General features: G+C 43.9%; 1 protein-coding gene across 1 annotated transcript in view; it reads right to left on the minus strand.

Annotated features, from left to right (window-relative positions):
- Positions 1 to 489: 489 nt before the first annotated feature.
- The window catches only part of LOC138246069 (uncharacterized), a 73,208-nt gene continuing 46,395 nt past the window's right edge, over positions 490 to 27,302 (minus strand). Inside the window, exons 3-4 of the mRNA XM_069200271.1 lie at positions 10,829 to 10,962; positions 490 to 3,863 (exon numbers count right to left, since the gene is read on the minus strand). Coding sequence (XP_069056372.1) covers positions 3,615 to 3,863; positions 10,829 to 10,962 — 383 coding nt within the window. The 3' untranslated portion in view covers positions 490 to 3,614. The remainder of the gene's footprint in view (positions 3,864 to 10,828; positions 10,963 to 27,302) is intronic.

Below are 27,302 nucleotides of genomic sequence, written 5' to 3' on the forward strand. Positions count from 1 at the left end.
GTTAACTCAAAGTGCTTAGCAGACTGTGCAGACTGTGCAAGTCCTTATTTGGCTGTATGATATTTAGAATTGTGGAAAGATATTATTTATGCTTGAAAAAAGAATGTCCACAGTAGCCTATCACATTTCTAAAGCAGTATGCTTACAACTATTAGATGAATATTTACAAAAACATAAATAGTTTACAGCTATTGCTTAATTTTCTTTTTTTCTTGTTCTGGGTGCAACCTTCATGCCAGTTTTACAGGATTTTGTTTACCCAGCCATGAAATATTTGGAGTTGCAGATGTTGTTTGCAGACAGTGGGCAGAATATTAAGATTGTTACAATTGAGTATCATATCAGTTAGGAGACTGGAATGCGGAAATTAGTGCTTGCTTTAGCACAAAACAATGACAGTGACAGGATCTAAAACAGATGACTTGCAATCATTATTGGACAAGTGACTTTGATTTCTTTTTAGCATTATCAATAATACAAAATGTGTTTAAAATAAAATGTATATTTATTCACAGTAACTGAAATAAACCACGTAAGCTGCTTTAACAATATTTATAAGTAAACATTTAAAGGTACTTAACATCTTTCTAATGGGGCTTTCACGGTATATTCTGCTGATGAAACTACCACTGAGGCGCCCACTACGCCAGTCCATGTTATTCCTGAACTTTGCATTATGAAATTTGTAAGCATATTTTGCATCGTGTTTGGCTTAAAGATCATGTACTACGAAAGGCATTTAAATGTCTGAAGAAGTTAAACTCCTATGGGAGGCTAAGTTCATTAGAAACGACATGTTATTGTTTGTGCATGTACAAACTCACAGCATAAATAAGCAAATTAGTTGAAAATTGTGTGAATAAGGCAAATTACCTGTCTTTTCGACTTGCAGACACATTATCATTCCTTTTTACTTGGTTGCAAATATAAATACCTGTAGCAACTGCATGGTTTACAATCATCAGGAAAGCGTGGAAGTTAATCAGTGGAATGCCTTTTTACTCCATTTTCAATGAAATCAACTGAAGATATGATTTGGGTTAGTTTACCTAGACAATATGAGCATTTTCACTCAGACTCTCATTAGGTGCACGTCTCTCCCAGATCTCTTGATACTATGGGGAATGGAAATTCTTGGCATTCCGTTTTCCTCAAGTAATTCCTGTTTAACGGTCATTTTCAGGTACAAAGTGTGCCCAGCTTGAGGAATGTCTCCTCCTAACACCTGAGTGCAGTAATGCAGCATGGGGAATTACTGTAATTCTTGGATAACTGAGTCAAACTGACAATCCAGTTTCCACTTAAACTAGTATTTCAATTTATTGTACTTTGTTGGTCTCAATGTTGTGACAGAATATTCATAGTGCAATTTAGCTTTTTCAAAACTGTTTGTATAATCTTCCCCGCTAAATAAATAATACTCAATTCTTAAAGAAAGTTGTAAGTCTTCACCATGAGGTTTAAGACTCTAGGTAGGTTCAGACGTACTACTTTAAGGAACAATAGTTTCCAGAGGTTTGACTGGAAAAATGTAACAAATGCCGATTTTCAGTGATTCTCCTGGAAAACCTTGGTGAATTCCAATTCTATACCTTTAAACTTGCTGAAGCAAAAATCTGCCTATGCAGTATGCTAGCAGGCACACTGGGTGCAACAATATAACTGCTATGTGTTAAAAGCAGACATCTAAGGCCAGATTTAAAGAAAAGTGGCGCAGTGCAGTGCTGCGTCAAAATTGGCAGCGCTGCGCCAAATTTAAGGGAATACAGCACACCTATGTGTTTCCCTCTGTGCTGATGCTTAATTTAGCTGCCAGTGCCAACAGAGGCATCCTTGCACCATCGTGCAGGGATGTCTGTGTTGAGGAGTGTGATTGTTTATGTGTGGGATGGTGTCCCCGCACATAAACAATCACTAATGGCTCTTTGGCACTTGTGTGTGTGCTGCACAATGCAGCACACACAGAAGTGCCAAAGCATAATTTTCAAATGATTGTTTATGTGCAGACAGGGGCACCTTCCCACACATAAACAATCCTTTCTGGCATTTTGCTTCTATGTGTGCGGCAGAATGCAGCATGCATAGAAAAAGCAAAAAACACGGAGGAATAAAAGTATTCCTCCTCGTTGCGCCCTGCTAATACCACCCCTGGAGATGGCGTTAGTTTTTGGCACTGCCTCAGGTTTACGAGATTTCATAAATCTGAGGCAGCGTCAAAATGCAATGGGTATTGCTGTGGCACTCCCACAGCAACACCCATTGCAAGCACCTTCCACGCACAGTGCTGTGTGGGAAGGGGCCATATTTACAAGGTGGCGTTAAGCAGCAAAAAGTGGCTTAACACCACCTTGTAAATACGGCGCTGTGCTTAGCGCCACAGGAGTGTCACTAAAAGTGACACTCCTGTGGCACTAGGGGCCTATAAATACAGCCCCTAATTTGATGTGATTACAAGACAGCTCTGCCACAACCTGCCAAACAAAGGCAAAGAGTGTGCAGTCTTACATGTGCAGCTGGCTTGGGAAGGAAATGAATGCCCTTCTATAATACTTGAGAGATTCAAGTAACCTGCCAGCAGTTCCACGAAGCAAATACCAATCCATGAATCAGGAGCAGAGAAAGAGGTTGTGAAAACTCTTGTCCTTAGATTGTTAACATGGTTAATAGTGGCCCTTCCAGTACAGTCTACATGCCTGCTACTTGTTGCAGAGGGTCTGGGGTGGGACAACAGAAGCATAGAACTGACTTCAACCTTCAAATGTGCAGCATTACCCTTCTAGCGGGACAGCAGTGAAAAATGAAACTACTGCTGCTGGCACGACGGAGCATAGCATCGAGACCTGTGTGTGTGTTGAATAACTTGATGGTAATGAAGCTATAGGAAGTGGCTTCGGGATTACCAAATAATTCGCTCCTGAGTAAATTAGGGTTAATGGATTAGTATCTGGGGGTCAATGAAATATCACATAGGCCAATTACTGAACTAGGCCAATTAAGAACTACAAACAATCTATCAGCTTTGTTGGTAATTGGGTTTTGGAATGAAACACTGATATAATTTAGTAAAAAAGGAGTTAAAACTAATGACTTTGCACGAAGGACAAATAGAAGGTATTATACTACAATAATGACCTAATTCATTATTTTGGCTTGTAGGTTATTTATTGGCTTTTTACTGCCCGGAGGCATCATCTGGAATGATTAACCAAACATTTCATTTGGTGTACCGAAATAACCATATGTGAACGTAACGTGCCAGCTGCAGCTTCAAAATGGCGCTGTTGGTTTACAAAATCATGCCTTGTGGATATTTAAACTCTCAGATGAAACTCACTAGTTTTGGCGATAGAGTATGCACGTCTGAGAAAATGAGAATTTAGGACCAATATGAAAGAGAGAGAGAGAAAAGATGATCTTGACGACTGACTGCTTCTTTCCCATCATTATCTGGACGGCTGAGAATTTTCTCAGTAAGTCATTTTGATTGTGTCCCCTTCCCCCTTCAATCATACCCTTAATCCTAATGCAGGACTATCAAAAAAGCATATACAGTGCCCCCAAGCCTCGGCAGGATAAGAGCAACTCTGCTGACCTTGCCCCTGCTGCAGCCATGATCAGTAGGGTGGGATACTACAGGCCATGCTTGCTCTCCCATGGCGGGGATCTGGTGGCTGTAAGTAGTGGGGACTATTCCCCATGGCGCAGTTGGCAGAAGTAGCATTTTCGACCAAATGACTGCCCCTATTTTGGTCACTGTAGAACAGAGGTCGTGTCATAGTGTTGCGACGGATACTGCTTGTCATATCTTCATACACTGTGTTGGGGACACGTTTCTTCTTTGGAAACTGACTGTTTTGCTTTATCTACAAAATTAAAAGATCAGGGTAGGTTAGCAACAATTTAAACAAATGACACTCTATTGATAGCAGTAGTGGAATCGTCAGTGACTTGTGAAGCATGGTGGCGATGGGCTAATGATTGAATGGGAAGCCGAGACAGTAGAATAAAGACAGCTAATTGTAGGTAAGGGATAGGCACAAAAGAAGACACAGTTACACATACAGAATTAGCTGCTACTAAAGAGTTAGAAAAAGGTAACGCAAGTGGTAACTGGAGAAATAGTTGCAGATGAGAAATAGTGACAGATGATGCAACAGTGGAACGAAATACTTGACATATGTACCAAAGCTTGCAGATAAGCTAATAGTTGCAGAGTATCAAATAATGGTAGATGGAATCAGGGGATCATAAATTATTAGATGGAGAAATTCTGACAAATCAACAAATAACGAGAATTGAATGGGGAGATGAATAAATACTAGCAAATAAAGTGATAAAGGTAAATGAAGCAATAGTGAGGAGAACTTGACAGACCAAAGGATCATGGTGGGTGACAATGGCAGATGAAAAAATAGTAATAGATAAAAAGCAACTGTGATTGATAAGGCGAGTCATAGAAGAAACATTATGTACAGGTTTAAACATAATGCTACCCTTCTTGACATAACATATGATGTCACTGTTAAGTAATGTTTTCACAATTTATGTATTAAAATTGAATTTTTGCAAAAACATTTTTTTCTAATGTGCTCTCACATTCACAAACTGTAATATCTAATTAACTGAGGAACCTGGGTTGGTTGATGGTGTGTTTGTTGCTACAGGGGCAGAGGAATCTTGTTTAGCACCAAAAGGCACCCTTCATGCTCCCGCTGTGTGGAATCCAGTATTGTTTGTTAGTGCTTTTCCTGCCTGGGAGGAATAGATCAAACTACTGAATCTTATCAAATATACAAAAGGTGATGGGAGGAACACTTGCAATTGCTATCTCCACTGGCAATCACTCGGGTACCATGCCAACCCATCATTCTTTTGCCCACCATGCGACCTCAGTTTGGACACAGACATACACAAATCATTGTTCACCCTTCCTCATTAGGAACTGTGGAGCCCGAACTGCCAGGCCAGTTGTGAACTACAACACAAGCAATGGAAGATTCGTTTTGCCTTCATTGAGACTTGTGAGTTGGGTGCAGCGTGATTCCAGTGGAACAATGGGCACAAGACCCATATAAGGTCATACCCTTCCCACTTAGGGTGGTACATCAAACACACAAATGGTGACAATGGTCATGTGCCTCCCTCTCTTGTAGAAATGTTTGTCCAATTAAAAATCATGGCTGTTCATCCGGTTGACTCCCAGATAGGAGGAGGCTGTCAGGTGCACGATGATATTTTTAATGCAAGGCAAATTCCCTAGGCTATGAATGGTATGAAGCACTGGCCAGGTGAATGCAATTTGATTAATTTTAAGAAGGGCTGTTTAGATGGCAATATTTTATGTAAACTGAGATGTACCTAGGTTCCTTAGGGTGGGATCGAAGCATTTCCTCTTATTTTGTTCTATAGATACCTCTCATTAGAAAACATGTTGGAAATGGTCCTTTTTGCAGGGTTATCCCCAAACATTTGACCTCTGACCTCCTGTTTTGACTGTGTGCTGCATTTTTTTTTGCTGGTTTTAGGACTCTGGGCAGTTTACCACTGCTGGCCAGTGATAAAGTGCAAGTGCTCCCTGTATAAATTGTTTTGATGACTGGTTTCTCCATGATTGGCATATTTGATTTACTAGTGAGTCCCCAGTAAAGTGCACTATGTGTGCCCAGGGCCTGTAAATCAAATGCTACTAGTGGTTCTGCAGCACTGATCGTGCCACTCCATGAGTAGCCCTGTAAACATGTCTCTGACCTGCCACTGCAGTGTTTGAGTGTGCAGTTTTAAACTGCCATTCGACATGGCAAGTGCACCCACGTGCCAGCACAAACCTCCCCTTTTACTACATCTAAGTCACCCCTAAGGTAGGCCCAAGGCAGCCTCCTGGGCATGGTGCAGTGTATTTAAAAGGTAGGACATATACTGTTGTGTTTTACATATTCTTGTAGTGGAACGCTGCTAAATTTGGTTTTCCCTATTGTAAGGCCTATCTCTCCCTTAGGGTAACATGGGATTGCCTTGAAATATCTGTTAGGTATAATTTCCGATTGGGAGCAGGTAGATAGGTGGAATATGGGGTCTCTGAACTCACAATTCAAAAATACATATTTTGGTTAAGTTGGTTATTAGATTCTAAGTTTGAATACACGTCTGGGTCAGGGTGACAGTTGGGATGTTTGTGAATTCACTCTAGACAGTCACACAAAGGGAGCTCGGGTGTCCCCTGCATATCCTGATGGGTCTTACTGGGCTAAAGTGTTGGGAGGAGCTGACACACCTGAATAGGGCTGTGCCTGTCGTCACAAAAAGCAGGCTGGGGGCCAAGGCAGGGAAAAGCAGAGTTTTGTGCACTACAAATACTTCTCTTTGAAGTTTACCTACTTCAAAGACAGAAATAAGTATAAGTACTGAAACTCCGACCCCAAAATTTTGAATCCTTTAGACTGAGAACATTATGCCAGGAAGTAGTTCTGGCTGCTGTAGAAGTAGGAGTTACTGCTACTCTGCCTGTTTCTTTTCTGTGCTGCCCTGCTGCTTGCTGCCTCTGACTGGGAGTGAAAGTACTGGACTTTGCTTTCTACATCCTGCTTTCCAAGGTTCTGCAAGGGCTTGAACTGACCTTGCCTCCTGTTAAGAAGTCTCAGGGACATCAAATACTTTATCTGCCTGTGCCTGAGTTCTCCTGCTGAGGTTCCTGACTTGCCAAGTGGTGCCAAATCCAGTCCCTGGGCTCTTGGAAATGAAAGCTGTTGACCTGAAGAAGAAAATCCATGCATCGGTGTGCTGTAGCAGATATTCCGATGAAGTGCCAGTCTTGCAGCAGAAGAATTGACGCATTATTTGTTTCAGTGCGGAGCTGCATCTGGATTTTCCGCGTATCGTCCTAGGGCATCATTTTCTCATCGACCCTGCACCGCAGTAAGGAATTGATGCATCGCCTCCCCTACGCTGTAAAGAATTGACGCATTGCTTGCATTTCTGACACATCACCTCCTTTGTGACCCGTATCATCTTTGTTTTTTTATGCATCCCAGGTATTGTGTGTTAAAAGGCTATAACCATTGAATCCTATGGATTAAGACACTTGTAAACCTTTAAAAAGAAATATCTTTATTTGTGTATGTTGGATTTTTGTTGTTTTGGTCTTGCTTTATTCAGATAAACATTGCCTATTTTTCTAAACTGGTGTGGAGCACTTTTGTGGTGTTTTCACTGTGTTACTGTGTATGTGTGTACAAATACTTTACACATTGCCTCAGAGACGCGCCTGACTGCTTGAGCCAAGCTACCAAGAGGGTGAGCAGGAATTATTTTAGCTATGTGACTCGCTTGCCCTGACTAGAGTGAAGGGGCCTACTTGGGCAGGGTTTAAACTGACTGCCACCTAGAAACCCCATTTCTAACATTTCTAACACAACACAATAACCTCACCAGGAATTTAGCATATGAAGTGTTTCTCATTCCAGTGATTATACTATACCTGCATCCGAGAGGTTCGATCCATTGGGTACAATGAACAGTAAAGATTGACTGGACTGTTTGCATTCTGTGTAAATGAGTGTTTGGCTGTTTGTAATTCTATGATAACCTTGTTTAACTCGGTCACTGTTAACTTAAAAAATGTTCAGTGCCTCATTTATTTGAAAAGTTAGCAGATCTAAAAAATGGTTTGATGTCACTTGTACGACAGCCCATCACAACCTACTGATAGAATTAAAGAAGACCCAGAGTGATAACATTGAGGTTTCAGGTTGTAAATTTAATTAAAAAATATATAGCTTTAAAAATTGACAATGTGAAAGTAGGCCTATGATAAGTTTGACTCAGCGAGTACATTAAATGACCAAGAGACATTTTGGAAAGTGATATACTCTCCTTTCCTTGGGAACAGTATTATAACTTGTCGAATAGACAACAATTCAGCCTGATGACTGGGTCCCACATTTTAGTAACATCTTTTAACTTACGATCATCTTCATTAATTAGATGATTGTCGGGGTTATAGTGTTAAGGGGGAAAAGCCTGACCCTGATAGGGAACAATGGATTTATATAAAATAACCCCTGATCTGTAGGCCTCGATAACATGAATACTTTAAACTCTGCAATTAGCTCTAATCTTCCATTCTTATTGTCCCAATCAACTACTGTTTCTATTTACAGCAAGGGATATAAAGAAGACCCTACCTGTTATCTCCAAATATAATTGATCCAATCAATTGTCAAAACTGCAGGAGTACTTATAGACATGCCATCCCAGTGGGCCAAGGACAAGAGCATTATTTCAGACCTTTAGTTTGGTTTTAGATCAGGATTGGGTACCGTGCATCTTTTGAAAAATAAATACACAGTCACCAAACAAGGGTCAATGTACTTGACTTCAATGGAATTAAGGACCTGCCTACGATCTAGGAGGATGACATACTCCGAACAAATGTGATGGATATTCCGTCTGTAGTATTACGATCTCCATAGGGTATAATGGAATCGTAATACAGCAGACGGGATATCCATCACATTTGTGACAGAGTAACCCCGTCCGCCAAGATCTTAATCAAGCCCTGAGTTTGGCTTTCGACCATGTTAATAGAACCAAACTGTGGTTCAATTTTTAAAGTTTGGGCACTACCTTTTATTTATTGACCAACCCAATTTGGATCAGTAAGCAAAAAGAAATAAAAGCCCCTAAGCATCACTTCTTCAGCTGCAGTATTGCACATTTTTTTGGTTTAATCTCTGGCAATACCCCCGAGCATCGCTAAAAATCATTTTCAAAGCCAACATTTCCCAAAGGTGAGATTTATTGGCTTTGCCAATGCTTGTTCTACTACTTCAGGGAAGCCCAATGGGTAAGATTGCAAGTGCAGCAGAGCTCTGGCACCCTGGGCTGCATTTCCCACCCCATATTTGCACAGTCATAGAGGTGGAGTTACCCAGGTACTTTCATGCCAACTGTTGCTATTTGTATCACACTTCAAAACACTCTCAGTTGCTTCAAACCGACTAGGTGAAGTGCTGATTTTAAACCTTATATACACCATAGTCTCAGACTAATTGGTGTAATATGCTGTGATACAACTATAAGAGTGGTATATTGTCACCTTTAGTAAAGATAAATAGTTTTTACAGACGCTTCATTTGATGAACTTTTCTTTTGAATTTCCATTATGAGTCTCTTGCACAAATGTATATCTGATTGCATGCCCTCATGTTCACCAGCGACTCACTTCTACCGTTACCCTTCTGCTTTTTAACAGTTGCCTGCTGCTTGAGTGCTTCTTGTGTCAGCAACTTCTAGTAATTTGTAACTATGTGCAGCAACCTGAATGCCTGATTTATTTAGTCTATCAATTACAGCTTCTCTTTCATGGCCTCTCACACAAAGAATTGTAAAATAAGTGCACTTTAGGAAGAAAATATCAGCTTTTCTTTGAACAACAAATGGTACAGTTGTGAATATAACATTTTAAACCATCCTTCATCATGCACGTTTAAAAAAGATGTCAGCTCTCCTTCAAGAAGTTCTCTTCAACATTACCACCTTCACAAGTCTACTTTCAAAAGATGGTGCTGAAAGGTATTTTTACCAATTGTTACCTTGCTTACCACCGAGAACGTGTAATAGTTCCATCCAAAAGTGTTTTTAAATGACCCTCCGAGGTAAAAGCCCACAAGAGATTTGTTCTAAACATGAACTCCTGATGTTTTCTAAGAGCAAACAGTGCTGCGAAATGTTGAGAGTCTCATGGCGTTTCAGAAGTAAAAAGAGTCCTTTGGTGGCTACAAACATTTCAGATTCTGATTTTGTGAGTTTAAAATAAAAAACGAATTGCGTTAGCGTAACCACTTCAGCCATCTTTAATCACCCTGAGGGCCCATCCAAGTTGCAGCCATCTATGATGTATAATGCCTCATTTATATGCTAGGCACTTGGGATGAGAAAGTTTTGATTACCTTGCTCAGCAGCAAATGTTTAAATTTTTATCTATTGAAGGTCAAATTGTAATTTCTCATGACTTCAGGATCCTGCACCCATGTAACTTGTTTGATTTAGTTTCCTTACACGATTTCCATTGATGCATTGTCTCTGTTTAAGCAGCTGATGCTCACTAGGATCGTAGGAAGATCCTCCTGTTGCCAAATTCTTTGATTCACAGGTATTTGTCAATAAACATTTGTAGATTCTTTTTTAAACTTACTCCTACAGATTTTATTTACTTCATAAGGAAATGAATGACGTTCACATTCCTTTTATGCGGTCGATAGAAGAAGAAAATGTTATTTTGCAGAGACGGCTGCATCCCCAACCCCTGGTACACACAGCAGGAACAGGAGAACACAGAACATGCCACCTTATATTCCCAGTAGTAAGCCTGACACATTGAGATGTGCTCATAGCCATCAACCATTTGGTACCATAAGTATCTAGTGGGCTTTACCTACCATCAGCACCAATATGGTTGTATTCTTTGCCAGGCCGCAATGCGCTGTACTTACTGCAAGTACTCACAGTGCTGGACTTACTACTTGTATACTCACCTACCGAGTGTACACTTGGGGTTGTACTTACCATCACCTCCCATAGGTTTGCATTTTTTGCAACATACACATATATATATTTATTGCCAGCAGTTATTACGATATACTTGCTGTAAGCAACCATTAGATTATTCTTACAGTAAATACCTTTTGGATTGTGCTTTCCACCAGAGCCACAAGGCTGTAATTACCACCAGCCCCGTGGGGTTGGACTTACCAAAAGCATTCTTTGGGTTTTTGCAGTAATGGCACCCATTGGGTTATGCTTACTCTAATCAGCCATCAAATTTACTTACCGCCAACTTATTTATGATAATGACTGCACACAAGGTCAGGATCACGACTGCTAAACCGATGAGTAAGGTGTACTCCCACTTCCAGGTATAACCGAGTTGACATGATTGCTCCGACTGTTTTGCCAGCTTTGCATCTGAAAGAAAAAAGTGAGAATTTATATTTTCAACTCATGGTGGGCAGCTTTGGAAAGAAATCAGTGAGATTTCACTAGCAGGTCGCTGCTCCTTACATGCCAGTAGGCCAGAGTAACAAGATGTCCACAAGACTGGCACACATTTTAAGTGTGAGCATCTAGCATAATTGACTTATCACTCTCAGCAGGATGCAGAAGAAATATCTTAGTTTCTTCCAAAACGTTCCACCTCTGCTTCCCACTGCTCCTCCCCAGGAACCGTAGGCACCCAAATATATAAATCCATCCGCAATGTCCTTCCAGGAAAAGACTTTTCATTGGTGGTGGTGTCCGACGAATAATGTCAGGGTCCTTTCATTCATCGAAAATCAAATACGTTCACATGCTTTAAAGATGAGTAATTGGTTTGAAGAGCAAGACCCCGAAGAATACTCTACAGATAACATGGATGGAGTGAGAGTGTTTGTAGACAGTCACATACAATGCAGACTCCACCCGCCCCAACTTTAGTAGCAATTTATCTGTTTTTTAAATTTTAAGTTTTCACTTTTACCCCCTCATGCAAGTTCAGAAACTATCCTGTAGATGTAATTGAAACAGGAATAGGCGCTGCACCTTTTCTGTTACTCTTTAGCCCACCCTGTTCGCTCTCATTATAATCTACCCCTTGTTAATGCTGAATTTTACTAATGAATATTCATGTATTCTTAGTGTTGACTTTGCATTGAAAACGAATTAACTTAGAGAAAATTAATGCATGCATTTGAAGTGACGCCCACCTGAGTGGCTTCCAATGTTCAGAAGGTATACTTATTAATAGCGCATTAATGTTAAATGTTGAGCATTTGTTTGATTAAAGTAGTAATATGTCATATTATAGGTTATGTACTATGTATTAGCTTTATTAATCTTAGATTTTAACTTAGCAAGGTCTTGGGCCTAGTTACACGGCCTCATGTCAAGCTGCATTTTGTAGGCGCCTTATAAAATGGCTGCTTAGAGAATTAAATTGTGATTTTCCACTGTGCTGACCAAATGCTTGGAGCTGAAATACTTTCTCATGAGAACTGCTTGGTAGAACATGTTGTACTAGCTAGGGATACAATGTTTAGTGTAGTAGGTGTAAGATTGACCTTCCCAGGAGAAGACAATGGATGCACTGACTGGAGTATAAGCTGCAACAGTATTGAAACCTGACAAGCCAAACAATGGGAACAGGCGAAGAGGAGCCAATCATCAACATGTGAACCATGTACTAGTAAAACTTTAGATTTGGAGGTTTATTTTCATTGGACTAAATGCAAACATGCAATTCTTTCACCAATGAGGACGTGGGAAGTAGTTTTAGGAAATCTAACTTAGTTGGACTGCACCGGGAGGAGAGACGCCATTCTCCCAATTCTTCTTGAGCATTAAGTGATTTTCTTTCCCAAACTGAATGAAGAGACTTTGCTTTTCTGAACTCTAATGCTGAATCCTGATGTCTTGCTTACCAAACTACTGTCCTATTGACGAAGACTGTCACAGCTTGCTGAACCATACTGAGGCCAGGTATAAGATGATGTTACTGATTGTTATGTCTATTTGCTTTTGTTCCCAGGCACCAACCGCTACTTCTGATCGAGCCATAGTAGATGTTTTTTCAAATTTGTGTGACTAAATTGTTTTGCATGAAGTCCAAACATGCTATTCTAATCTGATGTTAGTTAGGGTTCTCATTGATTAGGTCCGGTATGTGTGATGACAACTGATGTCTTCTCTTTGCTGAATCTAAATGTATAGCATTTCTTTTGTGCAGTTATTCTTGCTATTGATTTGCACTGTAACTTTGGACTGTGTAGTGTCTCAAGCTTTGATTAGATTGCGATTTTTGGGCAGCCAGTATTGTTTCTGTATGTTTATCATTTGATTTCTAGATTAAGTTACGTGACATTAGCATTGTTAATATAGGGACATAAGCATTCAAAGCTTTACATAAATGTGTGGTTATTCATGGCCGCAAGGTCATGGGGTGTGCAAATTACTGACTCCTATTGTTTATTGATGTCATTGATTGTTGCTGTTATTGATTTGTGTTCGGAAGGGTGCAGTCAAAACGTCCATCGGCCTATATGCGTCTCCTTGTAAGTTTACTTAATAAGGTCCGACGCGCTAACACCCTCAGTCACTCTCATTGTTTTCTATTGCTCTCCGACATTTTACTCTCATCTGTCTCTAACCCTTCCTGGTGATTTATCTTTCTCATTTATTTCTCTTTCCCTCGCTCTCAATGTTTCTATCCCCTATCTTTTCCTTTCAATACTTACACTTCCCTCTCCCTGTCTCTCTCTCTCTGTCTTTCGCTGATCCTCTCTCGTTTTAGGGTCGAGCGTGCAAGCGCTCTGACCCCTATTGTAATCTCTCTATGGGCTTTTAACCATGCCCATGTCACACCCATCACTTTCATTGGTTCGTGGGCTTGCCTTTTAAAATTTGCATGATTTAATTTGTCACAGGCATGCATACACCATGCCTTTTTAGGTTTTTAGCCCTCCTCGAGTGCACCAACCAACTACTGAATACATACTAGGCTCCATGATTTCTGCATGGCTTCTGGACTACTTTTTTTTTTACTTCCTACACAGCGCGATGTTGCTGAGCAGTAGTCGAGCGCTTTGCATGACATCGACCCTGCTACATGGATAATTGCATATTTGCCGATACTTTGACTGCGAGCAAACTTCTGTTTCCTTTTGTGCCTCTCCATCGTGCTTCATACTCATGCCGAGGCACTTGAAATCGGTTTTCTTATGTAAAACTATTACTTTGCATTTTATGTGGCAAGAAAAGTCCATTTAGGACTTTACAACGCTAATAGCTTTTTAGTTTCCTGGAGCCAGGGCACAGTTGAGCATGCTATGTTGTATGGGATACTGTTTTCCAGGGGGGACCATGGAGAGCTTTCAACGTGGGAGTGTTGTGGTCTGACCTCTTATCTTTTCTGATGATATGAGTGGCTTTGAATAGGGGAGCTCTCATAGAAGGCTGAGCTTTTTTGTTCAGACCTTTCCCCCATTGAAGTGTGAGACAGGACGGCGGATCCAAAGTTTTTGGATAGGATGGACGTCTTTCATTTTAATAGAACACGCACTTGGGCCAGAAAAGTTTGTTGGGTTTAAATGCCCCAGAGATGATGGTATGTACCACTTGTGATAAATATGTCCTCGCCACCACTCGAAGGCACTCACAATCAGGGCCTAGGTGCCACTTCTGCATATGCTGTAGAAAACAAGTACAGGTGGATGGCATATCTGCATGGTCGGAGGTCCCTAACTCTGTGCATTAGCAACCTTTTTGACATTCCAGATTTAACTTACTCTCATGCTGCGGAAAAAAAACGTTATTAATCAGACCCATGTTGTTTACAAAGGTACACATTCAGCAGTCGGAACTGTGTACACTATTGGAACACATGAAAAATGTAGGAGGCTAAGCGTGTCATGTTCCTAAAGAAAGGAAGGAAACTATGAAATACAGTAATAATCAGGGTTCAGTGGGCCCCAGTGTCACTGCGCCATCTGCACCAGTGGAAGCTACACCCCTAACTAAACAGCCGTATGCTTTCTTGGTGTGAGGATGACATCTTCACAGTGCAGTGACACGTAAAACTGGTATTGTGGTTTCACGTGCTCCCTAGGATCAGACAGCGTTAGTTGATATGTAATTCTAAATGCGGAATTATAAATATCTAGGCATTGGACACAATGCTCTTAGTAACAACAGTTGTCCAAGGAAAATAATATTATATCCCACAGTTTCCCTGTGACATGGCCTCAAAACTAAAAACGCCCCATACAAACCCCTTCGTCTAATTATGCATGTCTTGGTATTTACATAGCACAAACCTAGCTGTATATTAATTGTGAAGGAACAAGAGGTGATCTTGCACAGCGAGAGGGATTACACAATTAATTTAATTTTACAGTTTTGTGCATGGCAAGTAATTTGTGCGGAATCAATCGATCAGGAATTTGTAAAGCACACTACTCACCATTTAGGGTCTCAAGGCACTGAGGAGGGGAGGGGGGGGGAAACGGGGGGATGGTGCTGCTAATGCTCGAACAGCCAGGTCTTGAGAAGTTTCCTGAAGGTAAGGAGGTCTATGGTCGGGCGCAGGTGGGTGGGAAGAGTGCTCCACAATTTGGCAGCGAGGTGTGAAAATGATCTACCACCGGTTGTAGTTCTGCAGACGCGTGGGACGGTTGTGAGGGTGAGGTCGGCGGAGCGAAGATGACAGGTGAGGGTGTAAAAGGAGAGTCGTCTGTTGAGGTATTCTGGTCTGGTATTGTGCAGTGCTTTGTGAGCGTGGGTGAGGAGTTTGAAGGTGACTCTCTTGTTGACTGGGAGCCAGTGCAGGTTTTTCAGGTGGTCTGTGATGTGGCAGTGGTGGGGGATGTCCAGGATGAGGCATGCGGAGGCGTTCTGGGTCCGTTGCAGCCCCTTCTGGAGTTTGGCTGTGTTTCCTTCGTAGAGGGCATTGCCGTAGTACAGTTTGCTGCTTACGAGGGCTTGGGTGACTGTTCTTCTGGTTTCAGTGGGTATTCATTTGTAGACCTTTCAGAGCATGTGGAGGGTGTTGAAGCAGGAGGAGTAGATGGCATTGATTTACTGGGTCATGGATAGTGAGGGGTCCAAGATGAATCCGAGGTTGCGTGCATGGTCGGTGGGAGTCGGAGCGTATCCGAGAGTGGCAGGCCACCAGGAGTCATCTCATTCGGAGGGGGTGGAGCAGAAGATAAGGACTTCCGTCTTGTCGGAATTCAGTTTCAGACAGCTGCACTTCATCCATTCAGAGATGGCCTTCATTCCATCGTGGAGGTTGGTCTTGGCAGAGTCCTTGGTGTGGGGAGAGGATCACCATGTTGATCCAAGTGCTGAGATTAGTACCCGGACAGGGATCCACAGACTCTAAACTCTGCAGCTCTTGCCACTAGGGCACATCACGTTTAGCCAGCAATTATGTAGGCATTTGTGGAGCCCCCAAACAAAATGACATTTTTCCGTTTGGGCACTCTCTTATCCCAAGCAATGACTTTCCTGGAGTTATTTGTTGCACTGTGGGGCACTGCTTTGGCCGTTTGTTCGAGCATCCCCAAACAGTATCCTGCAGTGATTTCAGTGTTGCACTGGCTCTGATTGCAGCATCCTCAGAACACTTTATAATGGCTCACTATCACACCTGCGTGCCCTTCTCCGATTCCAGAAGTACACCTCAAACTCTAGCGTCACTTTCTTATTCCAAAAAAACAAAACAACAAATGCAAACCAGTTTAGGTTCAGGAGCAAAACATGAGCCTTTCACCAAAATAAAAGAAGCATTTCCGCATCATTTATTTACCTTCGAGGCTCCTGATTGCTTCAGAATCGGTATTTATTTGTCATTTTAGCACGGAGGCACGGCATCCAAGTACACATAAAAATAGATAATAACATGTTGTATTAAAATGAACAACGCGCCGCCAGGATTCACATTTTAAGGATATTTATAAATGTGTTAACGTGTTTATATAGATCAGTCTTAACAAACTATGTCACACTAGTCCAATTTCTTTATTTTTGTTAAACCAATCTAACTCGGAACAGAAAAGTTTTTAAAAAGCGAAGCGCATGCGCTGCCACACGCAAGGATGTCAATGCACCTGCATTAGCAACATAATTGCACATTTAAAAAAAATAAAATGTCCCATGCCGCTCAGCATCGGTAAAAGGTAAGGTTTTTGCGGATGCTGAACTGCATACATGTAAGTGCATTTCAGCATGCATAATTGTGCTAGTAGTACATGTAAGCAAGAGAATATTTTACTGACTTTGCACACTGGCAGGATTTTTTATTTTTAGTGCAACTGAAATCTTCATGTGCACAAATAATTTTCCTGTAGAGAAACTCCTTCCTCTGTAGCCCTCCCTTTTATTGGTGCGTTCTCTTTCCATTCTCACCCTGGAAAGGGATTTGTTTTTTCAGCCTCTTTGTGGCGCTTGAGTAATTCCCACAGACCCTCAGTTGGTTGTTTGCCAAAGTTCAACCCTGCCGTGGAACGTCCATTTCCCACCCTCTCTGCGGGATTCACTCATCAGCAATATCACTCCATTGTAGGGTGACACTGGATATGAGTACACAGATTTATGGGTGCAGGGTCACCCTATGTGAGCAGCTTTCACTCCTAAATGGAGACCATTATGCACTGAGGAGCATATTTGCAAGAAACTGGTGCATCAGTGCTGATGCTCCACATTTCTTGCATTGCCCCTGCCCTACCTAGCGACACCATGGGTGAACTGTATTTACAGTACATGCATCATGACACGCGTTAGTCCAATAGCGTCAAAAGGTTTGATACTATTGTGGCACTTTGCTGTACTAGTGTCAAACATTTTGACACTACTGCAGCAAAGTGCAAGGAGGCCCACTGATTACAATGGGTGTGTCACTTTAACACATGCATTGAGCAGGCATTAAAAATTATGCCAAAAATGGCACAGTGAAATCTTGTAGATTTCACTGTGCCATTTTGCGGGCCTCCTAACCTCAGATGCTCCCCTTGCATACATTACGCCTGACACAGGCATTATGTAGTGCAAGGGGGTGCAAAGAGGCACAATGCATATATTGAGCCACTTTGTAAATCTGGCATGGTGAAAATTGCCTCCTAGAGCCACATTAGCAAACAAAATGACACAATTGTGCTGCTAGGGTCTTGTAAATCTGGCCCTAAAGTTGGTGTGTGGATCGAGCTCAGAACTCGCAAGTACTCCAAGTTACTCAGGGCCACTGTACACAACACTACCTTGTGCACATACATAAATCCCTCTGTGCTGATAGTAAAGTGAAAATAAACATTACACTGGCCCCAAAACACTGATTTCTGTTCATTCATTAATTCTTTATTTATTTCCAGAGGGTAAAGATGCATTCGAAATTGCTGTATTTTATCATTTTATGTCCAGCTAACTAACATCTGAGCTTATTACATTATTTTTAGTTTAATCAGGCAAACATCAAACAAAGGATCTGAATTACAAACACCAGGAAATATTTCACATTTTTATTTCTGGTGTTAGTCATGCCCTTTGATTTTCAACACAAAATATATGTACAATACACTTATTTAAAGGGGCTTTCAATCAGCTTTCTTCATCCACTGATCTGTTTGTATGTCATTCACACTTTCCTTCCACCTACAATGGCATACAGGAGGGGGCAGTGGTTCAGCCCAATTCAGCCTCTGGATAACTTCACTTTGAGACTGCAGTTTGCTCTTTCACAAGCAGCACATCAGCACACAAGCTAGTTCCCTTCTGTACCAAGGTTTTTGGTTCTCATCTATCACTTTCTGGCCCATATTTATACTTTTTGACGCACAACCGCGCCAACGCAGTTGCGCGTCAAAATTTTTACCGCCGGCTAACGCCATTCCAACGCGCCATGTGGGCGCCTTATTTATGGAATGACGTTAGCCGGCGCTGCGGACTGGTGTGCGTCAAAAGAAATGACTCACACCAGGCAGCGCCGGCATATGGGAAAATGGAGGTTGGGCGTCAAAAAATGGGGCAAGTCAGGTCTGAGGCAAAATTCAGGCCTCAACCCGATTTGCGCCATTTTTTTTTTGACGCACAACCCCCATGGGAATGACTCCTGTCTTAGCAAAGACAGAAGTCATGCCCCCTTGCCCAATGGCCATGCCCAGGGGACCTAAGTCCCCTGGGCATGGTCATTGGGCATAATGGCATGTAGGGGGGCCCAAATCAGGCCCCCCTATGCCACAAAAAAAATACGGAAAAAAATACTTACCAGAACTTACCTCAACTTCCCTGGGATGGGTCCCTCCATCCTTGGGTGTCCTCCTGGGGTGGGCAAGGGTGGCAGGGGGTGTCCCTGGGGGCATGGGAGGGCACCTCTGGGCTCCTTCTGAGCCCACAGGTCCCTTAACGCCTGCCCTGACCCAGGCGTTAAAAAACAGCGCCCATCAGGCTGTGCGTCGTTTTTTTAAGGCCTGCCCCCTCCTGTGCGTCAAAATGACATCACAGTATAAATATGGGGCACAGGCCTTAAAGTCATTTTTTGGAAGGGAATGCCTACCTTGCATATAATTAACGCAAGGCTGGTTCCCCCTTCCAAAAAATGGCGGACATGGTGGAACTTTGACGCCCGCTGCGTCGGACGTCAAAGTATAAATATGGGGCAGGGTTTGCGCCGATTGTGCATCAAAATTTTTGACACACATTCGGCGCAAACAGAGTATAAATAGGCCCCTTGGTGTTCAGAGTCTGATGTTAGAGCAGGGTGCTTTATATCCGTGAGCCTGGTGATGGCACAGGCTACATTCCGCACTTCCTGAGTTCCTGTTTCTGAGCAAATGCTGCTGTAAATTCCTTTTGGAGTGTCCTTTATCTGTCTGCTGGTATTCCACAGCTTAACAGACTGCATTCACTTGAAACTTTTCTGCATTAAGCTATCAAAAGCTTCAATATTATACACATGAATTTAAAATCAGACAGTTCTTCGGACACCCTTATTCTGGGTTCAATTTCACCAATAGGTCTTTACTGAACTTTGCCCAGGAGGATAACCAGTGCCTATCATATTAATATTTCATGCCTTCTTTTCTTAGTTATTTCTTTCTCTCACTCCTGTCTTTCTTTCTTTCCCTCTTTCCCACTTTCTTGCTTTCATTCATTTTCCTTCTTTCTTAATGTTAGAAATGGGGTCTTGGGTTGGCAGTCAGGTTACCCCCTGTCCAAACAGTCAGGCTTAACTTAGAAGGCAATGTGTAAAGTATTTGTGTAATAAATTATACACTAACACAGTAAAGCACCACAAAAATACACCACACAGCATTTAGAAAAATATATAATATTCATCCGATAAGATGCAGGTCAAAATGATTAAAATGCAATAAGTATATGTTGAGATATCACTGTAAAAGTGATATAAAGTGTCTTAAGTCTTTTAAAAGCAAGAAATGTCTCTTTCAAGCACAAAGTACCTGGTTTGCGTGCAAAATCTCTGCAAAGGACCGCAGAGGAGGAGATGCGTGGAAACAAAGGGGTGTACATCGATTTTTCAAGCCGCACACGGTGATGCGTTGTTTATTTTCATGCAGGGACAGCTACGCGACGATTTCTGGCGCTCGGTTGTGAATCCTCTCCGGGCTGCGGGGTTTTCGGATGCCCCGGGGACAATGCATGGATTTCCTGCGCTGGCAGGACGAAGTCACAGGAGCTGCGTCGATTCCCCTCTGGAAGTTGGGCTGCATCGTTCCGGCTCGGCTGTGCGTCGATCCAGTGGGCCCTGCCTCAGATTTGCAGGCACTACGCTGGCGCTGTGTCGATCTTCTCGATGTGAAGTTGGGCTACGTTGTTCCGGTTCGGCATGCAGTGTTTTCACCGCGGTGCAGGCTGTGTGTCTTTTCTGGCAGGCTGTGCATCGAACTTCAACGCACAAGGAGTCCTTCTTGTAGAGACAAAGTCTTTTTGGTCCTGAGACTTCAGGGAACAGGAGGCAAGCACTATCCAAGCCCTTTGAGAGCACTTCTCACCACAGCCAGAGAGCAGCAAGGCAGCAGGGCAACAGCAAGGCAGCAGTCCTTCACAGAAAGCAGACAGGTGAGTCCTTTGGGCAGCCAGGCTGTTCTTCTGGGCAGGATGTAAGTTCTGGTTCAGGTTCTCTTCTCCAGGAAGTGTCTGACTTGGTAGGGGCAGCGGCCCTGTTTAAATGGCAATGGCAGGCCTGAGACAAGGTTAAGGAGATACTTAAGTGTGTGGCACAATCAGTGCTGCAGGCCCACTAGAAGCATTTAATCTACAGGCCCTGGGCACATATAATGCGCTTTACTAGGAACTTAGAAGTAAATTAAATAGTCCAATTGGGTATGATCCAATGTTACCATGTTTAAAGGGAGAGAACATATGCACTTTAGCACTGGTTAGCAGTGGTAAGGTGCACAGAGTCTTAAAACCAGTAAAAACAGTATCTAAAAAGTGGAGGGAGGCAGGAAAAAAGTTAGGGGTGACCACCCTAAGGCTGTCAGGTCTAACATGTGTCCCCCTCAGCTGAAAGTGGGGAGAGCTACCCAACCTCCTGGGAGCTCTCTTTGCTAAGGCGGAAGTATCTGGAGAGACCATCAGCGTTGGCGTGGTCAACCCCCTGGCGATGCTCCACTGTAAAGTCCATCCCCTGTAGGGAAATGGACCACCTCAAGAGTTTAGGATTCTCACCCCTCATCTGCATGAGCCATCTGAGGGGCCTGTGGTCTGTCTGAACCCGGAAGTGAGTCCCAATTAGGTATGGTCTCAGCTTCTTCAGTGCCCAGACCACAGCAAATGCTTCTCTCTCAATAGCACTCCACCTCCGTTCCTGTGGTAATAGTCTTATTCTTAAAGACTACTGGTTGGTCTAGGCCCTCCTCATTTAGCTGTGCTAGAACAGCCCCTATGCCATGCTCGGAAGCATCTGTCTGCACAATAAATTACTGGGAGTAGTCAGGGGACTTAAGCATGGGGGCCGCGCACATGGCTTCCTTCAGGGAATCAAAGGCTTTCTGACAAGCTTCTGTCTAATTTACCAACCTAGGTTGATTTTTGGAGGTAAGTTCTGTCAAGGGTGTAACGATGAATCCATAGCCCTTGACAAACCTACGGTAGTATCCAGTGAGGCCTAAGAAGGCTCTCACTTCGGTCTGTGTTCTAGGTGGTTGCCAGGCCTTGTTAGTTTCAATCTTGGCCTGGAGTGGCTGCACCTTGCCACCACCTACTTGGTGTACCAAGTATACCACGGAACCCTGCCCAATCTGGTACTTACTAGCCTTGATGGTCAGGCCTGCCTGTAGCAGAGCCTGAAGCACCTCCTTGAGCAGGTGTTCCTCCCAGCTGGAACTATAGACGGCTATGTCATCTAGGTAGGCTGCGCAGAAGGAATCCTTGCCACCTAGGACCCGTTGACCAACCGTTGGAAGGTAGTGGGGGCATTTTTCAACCCAAAGGGTATCACCCAGAACTAGTATTGGCCATCAGGTGTGGAAAATGCAGATCTCTCTTTAGTCCCCTCAGTCAAGGCGATCTGCCAGTACCCTGATGTGAGATCAAAAGTCGCCTAGCCTGTCTAAGAGCTCATCAGCTCGGGGGATGGGGTGAGCGTCAGTCCGTGTGACTGAGCTGAGACCCTGGTAGTCTACACAGAACCGTAGTTCTGGCTTGGCACCGGGTGCAGCAGCCTTGGGTACCAACACCACAGGGCTGGCCCAGGGACTGCTGGACCTCTCAATAAGCCCTAGGGCCAACATCTTGGAGACCTCCTCCTTGATGCTGGCGTTCACCTAATCTGACAACCTGTAAATTTTGTTCTTAACAGGGGGACTGTCTCCCGTGTCAATATCATGGACACACAAATGGGTGAGTCCAGGAGTAAGGGAAAACAGGGAAGAGAACTGCTCAAACAACTCATAGCGGTCTCCTCTCTGATTCAGAGTCAGGGAGTCAGAGAGATTGACACCCTCCACTGACCCATCACCTTCTTTGGCAGAGAGGAGGTCGGGGAGAGGTTCACTCTCCTCTTCCATGCCTTCATCTGTCACAAGGAGCATACTGAACTCAGACCTCTCAAAATGAGGCTTGAGTCGGTTATGGTGGAGAACCCTTAGGGGGTGTCTAGGGGTCTTGAGGTCCACTAGGTAAGTGGCATCCCCCTTCCTCTCATTGATTTCAAATGGGTTAGACCAGAGGTCCTGGATAGCTCTAGGCTCTACTGGCTCCATTACCCAAACCTTGCCTTCAGGTGAGAACTCGACCAGAGTAGCCTTCCGGTCATACCACTCCTTCATCACCTCTTGACTGGCCTCAAGCTTACTTTTGGCCTGCTTCCAGAGGCGTTGGGTTTGGTTGCGGAGGGCCAGCATGTAGCTGACCACATCCTGGGGATGTGTCTTGGGAGCTTTCTCCCAGCCCTCTTTAACTATGCTTAGCGGTCCCCTGACAGGGTGACCATAGAGAAGCTCAAAGGGGCTGAACCCCACCCCCTTCTGGGGCACCTCCCTATTAGCAAAGAGCAGGCATGGCAAGAGGACGTCCCACTTACGCCTCATAGCCTCAGGTAGGCCAGTGATCATGCCTTTAAGAGTCTTGTTGAATCTCTCAACAAGCCCATTGGAGTGAATATGATAAGGGGTGGTAAACTGGTAGGTCACCCCACACTCATCCCACATGGACTTCATGGATGCCGACATGAAGTGTGTGCCTCTGTCAGACACAACTTCCTTAGGGAATCCCACATGGGTAAATATTCCCATCAGATCGCTGGTCACCACCGGTGCAGTCACTGTTCTCAGAGGGATTGCCTCTGGATAGCTGGTGGCATGGTCCACCAAAACCAGGATAAACCTATTGCCCAAGTAAGTTTTGGGGTCCAAGGGACCAATGACGTCAATGCCCACCCTTTCAAAGGGGGAGCCAACAATGGGGAGTGGGATCAGGGGGGCTTTAAGCCTTTTCCCTGTCTTCCCACTAGCCTGGCAGGTGGGGCAGGCCCTGCAGAAAGTATCTGAGGCTACTCGCATTGTAGGCCAATGGAAGTGGGTGACAAGCCTGGCAAATGTCTTGTCTTTGCCCAAATGTCCTGCCAGGGGGATGTTGTGAGCCAGAACCAGTAGGAAGGCCCGGTAACACTGGGGGACCACGAGCACACGTGCTGCCCCAATAGCCTGAGCCTTAGGCTCACTGTAAAGGAGATCATTCTCCCAGTAGATGTGGTGATCGCCAGAGGCTTCACCAGCTGCTTGGGCTGCGGCCTGTTGCCTCAGACCCTCAAGGGTGGGGCATTCTTTCTGCGCTTTGCAGAATTCTGCCCTGGTTGGCCCCCCGTCTACTTGCCAGCCAGCAAGTTCAGGCAGGTTGCCCAGGTCAGCAATGTCCTCTCCGGTTGGTTCAGGGCCCTCCTTCTTCTCAGGAACACCGTCCACTAATGTGGGAACATCCAAGGCGGGTTTCCCACACCTCTTGCCATTCCTTTTTGCAGCTGTCTGGGCCATTGTTCCAGGCTCCAGGCGCCCTTGACTCCCTTTCCGGGCAGCCATGGTCCTTGTAGTCATGCAGACCTACTCAGGCAAACCTAACATCTCCAGGTGGGATCTGAGCTCTACCTCTTTCCAGACAGTATGCTCTAGATCATTGCCTAACAGACAATCTACAGGCATGTCAGGACTCACAGCTACTTTCAGAGTACCAGAGACCCCCCCACTCAAAGGGAACCAGAGCCACTGGTACATGACTCTCACGATTGTCAGTGACTATGACCTGGTGGAATGTATTAGGGACTATCTGCTCTGCTGACACCAGCTGACTCTTGACAGTAATCATACTGGCTCCTGTGTCACACATAGCCTCCACCCTTTGCCCGTCAATGGTGAGCCCCTGCCTATACTTTGAAGTATTGGCAGGCATGTGGGCTTTTGGCACCATCTCCTTATCTCCCAGGGATACTAGGGACATCTCTGTCTGCCCCCCAAAGCTAACTGGGAATATCTCCCCCTGAGTGCTACAGTAGCCAACCCAGGTGTCCGTCTTCCAGTGGTGGACTGTGCTCTCTTGGAACACTGAGAGTGGCCTTTAGAGTGTCCATGCTGGTAGCACTCTAAGCATTTAGGGATGAACTTCCCTAACTTCTTATCAAAGTACCATGGTTTCTTATCAAACTTATAAGAGGAATGATTACCACCCCTCTTGAGAATTGTTTTGGGGGCCTTTTGAGTGTTCCTTATTTTTAAGTTTTTTTCCCCCCTCTTTCTTCTGTTGGGAACCCTGACCACCTTTGTGGGTGTCCCCCCCAGATGCCTTTTTGGACACTCTAGTGCTAACCAAAGGTCCGCTTCCTTAGAAAGCTTCCTGGGATCAGCTTACTATTTACTAAGTGCTGGCGCAACTCAGTAAAAGAAATACTAAGCATATGCTCTCTCAGAATCAGATCGTATAACCCTTTGTAATAATTTACTTTGCTGCCCGCACCCATCCATTCAGTGCCTTATTGGAGTAATCAAAACAGTCTACCCAAGTCTGTGTGGAAAGTTTGGTGCTGTCCCTAAACCTCTGATTGTATTTCTCAGTATGCAGGAACGCGGCCCCCAGGTAGGTCCCCGGTCTGAATCAGAAGCAACGGGATACCGCATACCTGTTTCTGGGCACGTGCATTCCTATGGAGCCTTTATTTTAATTTGGGATGGGCGACTTGGCGACTAGACTGACCATGATGCGCAGTTGGTACGGGTAAATGACCGGAAAATATCTGCTTAATTGAATCCTATTTAGGTCTATGTAATATTATCAGGAGAAGTTATGTTTTTGGTCCTGAAGAAGCGTCACTGGATCCTGTGTGACCACCCAGATGTGAAACATGTCGACCTAGCACTATCGGAGTTTGGATATTGTCCACCTCCCTTTACATACATGGAATGAGAGTGTGGTTGAGCTTTATCTCCATAAGCACTCCCTATATCATTTTTTAATCTTGGTCTAAACCATATTCTGAATTATTAAATGTGATGGTTACGGTTTAGAGCCAATTTTACTCTTCACTTTTCTCCCCTGTATACACCTATAGTTTGTGTTCATCCTTGGCATAACTACCATTGGTAATAGATCTCCGGCTAAGAGCCACTCTCTTTTCTTAAAGGGGTGGCCAATCAGACATTGCAGTGCTGGTCTGAGCTTGCCCAGTGATGAAGCTTGACATCCTATTGGGTGTGTGAGGGCTCTTCTGCTCCTAGCTACCAAGTTCCCCTGTGTTTTATTTGTGTCTCACTTTAACATTTTTGGAACAGTGTACTTTATAATTGTTATAGGTTATATTCGGGAGGCTGTACACTGGACCATCAATCTCCCTGTTCCCTCTCTTTTTAGTTACAGTGGTATTTCTCAGGGGTCAGTGCAAACTTGGCCAATAAAGCGGCTTTCATGGGTGCATAGATATTCTGATCATGTGGATCTAGGGTAAGAAGTGTGTCCCTCCCCACTGCTGGTACATAAAACCACAAGGCCGCCCCCCATTGCTCCTCAGAGGTCCATGGGCCCTTAGTGCAACTTCATAGGCAGCCAACCACTTATCAATGTCATCTCCCACCATATAACTTGGCACCACATTCTTGAGTATACAAACCTTTTTCTCCTCAACAGGTCCTGCACGTATGCTGCCACCATCACTGCTGGACTCAGACTGTCTCGCCTTGATCTCCAGCTTCTAGAGACTCAGTTTATGAGCCAACAAAAATTTCTTCTCATCCAAGGCTCTCTCAGCTGCAGCCTCAGTTCTCTCAGCTTCAATCTGCTTGGTTGCTCTTTCATCTTCAGCCTGTTTGGATTCTCTCTCTCTCTGCCCTCCTTTCGTCCTGTTGAGCTACAATCTTTAACCTTGCCATTTGCAATTGAAATTCACTATCTTCTCTCCTTTCCTCTGAGGTTAGGCCCTGATCATAGACACTGCTCCCTGGTTTGGCAGGGGGCACAGTTGCAGTGGTAACTTCATCCACTGATGGCATAAAATCCTCTGAGGGGCCATCCTCTGGACCCTCCTCCTCAACATTCTCCTCAGAGTGGGCTTCTACCCAGGCCCTAAGCACCATTTGGAATTCCTCCTTTCTGCAGGCTATCTGGGTAGAGACTCCCATATCCCTGCAGAACCCCTTCAGCTGTTTAACAGTGTAGGTCTCCAGCATGGGCAGATCAAAATCTTCATCTCCTGCTTGAGACCCAGCCAGAGATATGTTGTCAGGAAAAACGAAATTGCAGAAAAAGGTTTAAAAAAATCAAGTTGACCTTCAACTGTGGGCAGATAGTGAATACTTAGCTACTGTATGTCGCTGCACAAATACAAGCCCTATCCTCACTTCTCATCACCAATGTTAGAAATAGGGACTTTGGTTGGCAGTCAGGTTACCCCTGTCCAAGCAAGGACCCTCACTATAGTCAGGGTAAGTCACACACAATCAAAATTACCCTGTGCCCACCCTCTGGTAGCTTGGCACTGAGCAGTCAGGCTTAACTTAGAAGGCAATGTGTAAAGTATTTGTGCAATAAATCATATATTAACACAGTATAGCACCACAAACATACACCACACAGTGTTTAGAAAAATATATAATATTTATCCCTTAAGACGCAGGTCAAAACGATTAAAATGCAATAAGCATATGTTGAGATGTCACTGTAAAAGTGGTATAAAGGGTCTTAAGTCTTTTGAAAGCAATAATTGTCTCTTTCAAGCACAAAGTACCTGGTACCTGGTTCATGTGCAAAATCTCCGCGAAGAACCGCAGAGGAGG

This window comes from Pleurodeles waltl, chromosome 7 (assembly GCF_031143425.1).
Source record: "Pleurodeles waltl isolate 20211129_DDA chromosome 7, aPleWal1.hap1.20221129, whole genome shotgun sequence".
Taxonomy (NCBI): Eukaryota; Metazoa; Chordata; class Amphibia; order Caudata; family Salamandridae; genus Pleurodeles; species Pleurodeles waltl.